At 28.2% G+C, this 7,170-nt stretch overlaps 1 protein-coding gene across 3 annotated transcripts; it reads right to left on the bottom strand.

Annotated features, from left to right (window-relative positions):
- Positions 1–1,891: 1,891 nt before the first annotated feature.
- On the bottom strand, positions 1,892–6,774 carry LOC149889114 (uncharacterized). 3 transcript variants are annotated; one of them, XM_090087772.1, is made up of 6 exons: positions 3,910–6,774; positions 3,404–3,568; positions 2,952–3,200; positions 2,719–2,760; positions 2,184–2,489; positions 1,892–2,057 (listed from the first exon to the last, which is right to left on the bottom strand). In XM_090087772.1, the coding sequence occupies exons 1-5, from the start codon at positions 3,983–3,985 to the stop codon at positions 2,425–2,427; spliced, it is 597 nt and encodes a 198-aa protein (XP_089943898.1). In that variant the 5' UTR covers positions 3,986–6,774; the 3' UTR covers positions 1,892–2,057; positions 2,184–2,424. The 3 variants fall into 3 exon arrangements, with proteins under 3 accessions (XP_089943898.1, XP_089943897.1, XP_089943899.1); XM_090087771.1 differs by having other exon boundaries at positions 2,719–2,796; XM_090087773.1 differs by lacking the exon at positions 2,719–2,760.
- Between the last annotated feature and the right edge of the window lie 396 nt (positions 6,775–7,170).

A 7,170-nucleotide genomic window follows, 5' to 3' on the forward strand; every position in this document is an offset into this window, starting at 1 on the left:
TTAGTTTAATGGTCGCTTTTAACGAAGATGTTTCTGACAACGTTTTTCGAGAACAGTATCGAGTACCAAGAGCTGTATTAGATTTTTTAGAAACTAGGCTTAAAGATGATTTGCAACATTATACTAAGCGAAATAAAAGCATTTCAGTACGTTTCCAGATAATGGTATTTCTTCATTTTATTGGCACAAATGTTTTTTTTCATGTTCTCAGAGACTGTCATGGAATCTCTACCAACACAATTTATCGTATTATACACAGTGTAGGAGAAGCTATTTTCAATGTTAGTGTATTAAGTTAATAAAACTATTGAAAGTTTTACAATGTCATATAAAGTTGCTTATTATTTTTATTTTAGTGTGAAAATTAAAAACTAAGTTTAGTAAAGAGAAAAATTGTTATCTTATAAGATTAGATTCGACAAGAGATCATAAAATGGCCGAATGATTGCTCCACTCTTCCACAAAAGTTTATGGAAATCGGAGGTTTTCCGTGCGTATGTGGTGTTCTGGATGGGTCTCATATACTCCTTTCTAACCCTCCTCAAGCAGATGAAGATTCTCTAATCAATCGCCATCATGTCCATAGCATAAATGCAATGGCAGTATGTGGACCCGACACGTCCATATTTTATGCATCGACCAACAGTCCAGGAAGGTGGCATGATGCACATGTAAGCCTGTCACTAAGTTATATTTTACAACTGTTAGTTCACTAATGCTGGGTATTCAACTAGTACGTGACATTCTTCGGTATGTTCATATTGAACATACTATTTGAACTATTATGATTGCTAATTAAAATGTAACTTAGACTAACTAATATAATGTATTATAATGTAACTTACAGTAAATTTAAATATTGTGATTTTACTACTATTAGGTTCTAAGAAATTGTAACCTATGGAACAAGTTTGAAATTGGAGAGCTTCCATTTAATGGAGCTGTAATTTTGGCTGACTCTGCGTACCCATGTCGAGAATGGTTAATTCCACCTTTTTTTGGTGATCCAGACGGAGCTCAAAAACGTTTCAACAAAGCACAGAGAAAAACTAGAAACATAATTGAGCGATGTTTTGGCATTGTCAAAAACAGGTTTTATGCTTTGAAAACTGGAATTCGTTTGCATAAGGTCGAAGATGCCTCTAAGCTTATCATGTGTGGATTTGCTATCCATAACTTGTGTATTCAACATGGAGACAACGGTAATGACTTTGAAGAACGCGAAGAAGAACAAGCTGATGAAAATCTAGCTCAAGAAAATCAGAATGATGGAGCTTTGAATAGACGATTACAGCTACTTAACTACTTTACTTAAAAGTATTGTTTAAAAATTCATATACAATTTGCTCTAGAGCATAGGATCTATCAAAATAGTTTGGACATGGATCATAGATTTGTGCCTAAATTAGTTGAATTAAAATTGGAAAAAAATTCACACAATGACTTTTTAATAAATGCAAGAAAGTTTTATAAAATATTAGACCATAAAAATATATGTTTATATCTGTTTTTATATAGTATGTGTATTTTGTTTTTTTATAGAACACGCTTAAAAAAAATTAGGAGATTTGTTAGCTTTTGTTGTTAGGAGCAATTCTTATTAAGAGTATTTTAAAAAGGTAAAAAATGCTTAATAGCATAAAATTAAGATATGATCGTATTAATATTAAACTAGATTACAAAATAAATTTAAAATATGAAAGATATTGTTTTGTTTAAATTTTAAAATCAACCACTAGCCAATGCAATACCTTATATATAGTTATATATAGTTGTGATGCTTGTATCTATTTCACATCGCAACAGCATTGGTCTTAATGTTTGTGTGAAGTTTTACAGAACTTATTACTGTAAGGTAATGGTGATAAAAAAAATGAAATAACAAGAACAATTTCAGGTTGAAGTTATATTTTTATTGTTACTAAAAAATGTAATTGGTCATGGCTTTACAGTTAAATACCTTCAAGGTGAATGTTTAAATATAGTTATACAACATTTTTCGAAATTTAACATAAAATTATGATGTAGCTCTTCTCTTAATGCTCAAGAATTTCCTCCTAAAACAAAAAAAATTTGTTAATGATAAAGTTATACTAAATACAAGCTACAAGTTATACTAAATACAAAAAATTTGTTAATGATAAAGTCATACTAAATATTATTACAAATTAATTTTAAAATACCGTTTCTGTATTTACAAAATGTTGCTGGTTTGAAGGTTGCAATTTCTCATTCATTAGCTTTGTTGCTGTTGTGTAATATATTGTTAAAGCCTTTTCTTTTCGAATTTGCTGTTGTCTGAGAGCAACGTCCAATTTCAGAAGTTTTACTCTTAATTCTTGTTCTTTTTTTAATCTTTCTTTTTCTAACCGTAAAACACTTACTTTCAATTTTTTAAAACTTCCATCTACCAGGAGACTTTCTCTAGCTTGTTTTCTTTTTAATTTTTTTAATGCCCCCCCCCCTTGATGGTTTATTTTGAATTGAATCTAAAATTTAATTCTAGGTGTCAAAACAAGATCAGTTAACTAAAATAATAAGAAAGGTGGTTTAGATTCCTTTAAAAATAAGAAGTTTTTAATGGTTTTGGAAATACTAGTTGTGTAAAAATTAAGCACAAATTGATGTTGTCTGTTATATAATTATAAGTCTAAAACCTACAATTAACTAAATTAAACAACTGAGATTTAAAAAAAATTAATTTATAAATTGCATTACCTTGAAGTATCTGACAACTGTCACTAACAAGAGTGGTATTGTCTAAATTAGGGGAGGACATACAATCAAATCTTGCATCTAATATAAACAATCAATTAACTCTATAAATAATAGAAATAGAAATATATATATATATATATATATATATATATATATATATATATATATATATATATATATATATGTATGTATTTTATAACACAACTAGTCTTAACCAACAAAGAAAAATATACCAGACATAGACGAAATAAAAGAAGCTGTATCAGAAGATTGTTTCAAAGTAAAGTTTACTTCTTTACTTGATGAAGAAAGGGTGGCAGTGGGAGTGGAAAGTTGGTTGGGAGTGGATGACAATGCATCATCTGTTGTACAAAAAGAGATATTAAAATCAGGAACATCGATTCCAGATACATTTATTGACTTCCTGTCAATAATGTCTAAAACAACATTATCTAATTCTGTTAGTTGTCTCCCTGCAGCACCTTAAAAAAAAAAAATTATATATATATATTTGTATATATAATATATATATACAAAAATATTTAATTATATATATATATATATATATATATATATATATATATATATATATATATATATATATATATATATATATATACATATACACACACACAGACATATATAAATATATATATATATATATATATATATAACAAAACTATACCTGTTTTTAGACTCTTAGCAAAATTTTGCATTGTAGCTCTTCGCAAATAATCCCACTCTCTACTACGTAGCTGATTGATATCTTCAATTTTTGCCCCTAAACTATTTAAATGTGACATTATGTCTTCCCAAATTCTATTTCTATGCCTCATAGTAATAGATGGACCTAAAAGTAGATGAAATAAATAATCAATATATAGTATAATATAGTCTTATATAGTAAAATACTAAATATTCTATAATAATATATTATTTTATAATAGGAATCATATATCAAAAAGCTTACCTATATATATATATATATATATATATATATATATATATATATATATATATATATATATATATATATATATATATATATATATATATATATACATATATATATATATATATATACATATATATATTTATATATATACATATATATATATATATATATATTTATATAAAATATAATGCAATTATACATATTTTTATTTAAATAGTTTGCTAATTAAAACATACCAAGCTTCCCAAGAAGAACCTCTTTGTTTTCTCTAATCTTTATTGCTAGTATCATTTTAAGTTCTTTAGACAGCATTTTATTTTGTTGTGTATTTGTGTATTATATGGCATATTTGTTGACTATTTATACTTTTCTTTAGTCAAACATTATGAAAAATTTGTTTAACCAAAATTACTATCGAAAACCTAACGAGGAAAAACAACAAGGAACTGAATAATCGATTAAATGCAGATTTTAAGTAATTAGTTTATTATGGAGTTACCAAAATCCTTTTCAGTTTTATCTATAAAATATCTACATAAAAACACAAACAAAGAATGTTCAATGATTTTGAAGCGCTAACGTTGTTCCAGCAATGGCCGCCAAAAATCACGAAGAAAATATCTAAAATTGAGATCAAAAATCTATCTGAAGTTTTTTTTCGAAAAAACGCATTTTTTATCTGAAAAGGCGATTCCCTTGTTCGTTTATAGCATTGGATTTAAAAACGAAGTTTTTATCTTAAAAACGGAATTTTTTGAATGTTTATAGCAATGGACTTTTTTTTTCTTCGCTTTTTACGGTAAAAACTTCGTGTTTTACGGAAAAAACTTCGTTTTTTATGTTTATAGCATTGGCCCCAGTTTAAAAAACGTATATTCTGTTGGATGGACAAACTTTCTTAACATATTTTAAATGTTGCGCTATAAATTTTAAATAAGTAAATACGGCATAGGATAAAAACTTGAGCGTTTTCTAAATCTTATCAACTAAACCTCATACACTTGATTGTAGCTTCTTTTTATTAACAGATAGTAATTATGGTTGATAAATGCTGTGTTGTTGGTTGTACCTCCAATTATCTTGCTGGCGAAGTAGTTCCAGTTTTTGGTTTTCCAAAAGATTATGATTTAAGAAAGTAATGGGTTAGATTTGTAAATAGAAATTTCTGGACTGTCACAAAATTATCTTTGATCTGTTTAAAACACTTTGAGAAAAAATTCATACATAAAAGAGCATTATCAAAATGATTTCGTTTGCTGTATAGCCTGAACCCTGTTCCTACAATATACCCTGCTAGCATACAACTGCTTCTCTTCCAGTTATATCTGGACCAAGAAAATCACCAACTAAAAGAATATTTCAAGAAGATGAATATCATAAATTCTTATCAAAGGATATTATTGAAGATGTTAATTCTCTTTCAGCTGCTGATTCACCAGCAGGATATTTATTTTCCAAATTTGATGATTGTGTTGTGTTCCATAAAATTATTCAAAATGAACTACACATACCTGATGCTGCTGAGTCTATTTGCATCAACAAAAGTTTACATGTCCAACTTTTTTATAAAAATCTTCCAGTTACCTTACCGCTTTGGTTCAGAGTAACCCACCAATGTATTTTAAAAAGGAGTATGCTGGAAAACCTCAATTCACACATTAGCACAGAAAAAGAAAAGTTGTCTTCTATTCTTGAAGAACTCAAAAGTTACCCAATAAAAAAAAAAAAATTTATTCTTCAAATGTTCTTCAATTTGCATTGATGTTGCGGTACACATCACTGCAAACTTATCATTTACTGCTTATCAAAAGATCTTATAATTACTTTTGATGAAAAGTATTTGCAACAATGTACTGAATATTCTGGTGGCAATTTAATTGGGATTAGTGAGGAAAATGAATGTTATAGAAGCATTGTTTCATGTTAGTTGGTTTGAAAGAAATTATCTCCTGTGTTGTCATAGCAATTCCAATTGTAAAATTGAACAGTGACTAGTTAAAATCTGAAATTCTTAACCTGATTCAATTTTTAATAAAAAATAGTTTTAATGTTAGAGGTGTTGTTTGTGACAATTATGCTTCAAATGTTTCTTCTTTTACAAAATTACTTGATACACATGGTAAAAAAAAAGATTATAATACTGTCAAATGTGCGGTGGCAGATTCCTTGTCAGTTTGAAAGATGTTATTTTTAGTGAGAGTATAATTCAAATAAAAAGTTTAGTAAAAGAAGAAATTGACATTTTTGAAAATGATATCAATGCTGATGAAGATATATAACATGTTAGATCCTTGATGGAGAAAATCAAAGAGATTTTGATAGTGTGACTTTATCAGATGGTTCTCACAAAGTTGCCAGTTACATTGCTGGTTTTATTGCCAAAATATTGATGAAGAAGTTTTGAGTATGATGCAAATTGCTTTGTATTCAACATTTTTAACAGGAGTCAACTGATTATAATTATTTAAATAAATTGTCCAGAGGTGGGCTAACAACTCCATCAGTACTGCTTTTAGAATATGTCTGTGACAGTTTTGCTATGCTAGATCACATTTTTGATGTTATTTATCAGTCTCAAATGCAACACTGTAAAGCAGCAAAGTTAGTCCTTGGCAGTAGAGAAGGGTATCAACCATTTTTATGTACAAACCATCAAAGTCATGGAAAATAAATTATACACATTGTTATTTCAAATATTTATTTTAATAACACCAGAAAGAGAGTCAGGGATTCCATTGTTGCAGTTAACATTGTTGCATTTAAAAAAAGACAGAGAGAAAAATGAAAATATTTTGTTTCATTTTTAATCAGTTTTTGTTAGAGTTTTTTTATACTTTTGAAGCTTATTTTTGAGAATTTGTGTACTTATATTTCTTTCACAATACTAACAGTCCCAAAATTTCTATTGCCAAATATAACCCATATCTTTCTCAAATCATTGAACTTTGGAAACAAAAACCTACTTTACAACAAATATAATTACAGGTGCAACCATAATTAAAAGCATTTTTAACCATAATTATTATCTTATATTAAAAAGAAGGCACAATTAAGTATTCAAAGTTTAGTTGAGTTTAGCTAGCCAACGTAAAATTTTTTATCCTGTGCCAGATATACTACTTTAAATTTATAGCGCGATAATTAAAATTGTTTTGAGAAAGTTTGTCCATCCGGCAGAATATGCGATTTTCAAACTGGCCTTCTATTTTTTTTCGATTTAAGCAGAAAAGAAGGCCGTGTATTTAAGTAGGCCATGGCTCGCCAACGCTGTAAATGATCACAGCGGTTTGATTCCATCAACGCTACTACCACCTCTGTTTCTGATGGATCCTCATGGTTGCACTTAGGTATGCGACCACGAATTCAAATCTCTGCAAGTACCACAAGAAACCGTTACGGTCCAAAGTTGTTCATATTGAATTTTTGTCAAACGCTAGGACACGGTGTTTGACAAAGAAAATTACCTTGTGGGAACTGTTCATGCCACACTTGATGAA

Source organism: Hydra viridissima, unplaced genomic scaffold (assembly GCF_058129835.1).
Source record: "Hydra viridissima isolate aposymbiotic clone 2 unplaced genomic scaffold, HvirCarnegie_v1 scaffold_5, whole genome shotgun sequence".
Taxonomy (NCBI): Eukaryota; Metazoa; Cnidaria; class Hydrozoa; order Anthoathecata; family Hydridae; genus Hydra; species Hydra viridissima.

What these genes read in the sequence shown, in the direction of transcription:
- LOC149889114 (XM_090087771.1), bottom strand. Translation starts at nt 3,985, where the DNA reads ATGCTGTCTAAAGAACTTAAAATGATACTAGCAATAAAGATTAGAGAA. An exon ending in GGTTCTTCTTGGGAAGCTTG is followed by an intron (nt 3,569 to 3,909) that starts GTATGTTTTAAT and finishes ATCTACTTTTAG; the next exon opens with GTCCATCTATTACTATGAGG. An exon ending in TTTTATTTCGTCTATGTCTG is followed by an intron (nt 2,797 to 2,951) that starts GTATATTTTTCT and finishes TGTTTATATTAG; the next exon opens with ATGCAAGATTTGATTGTATG.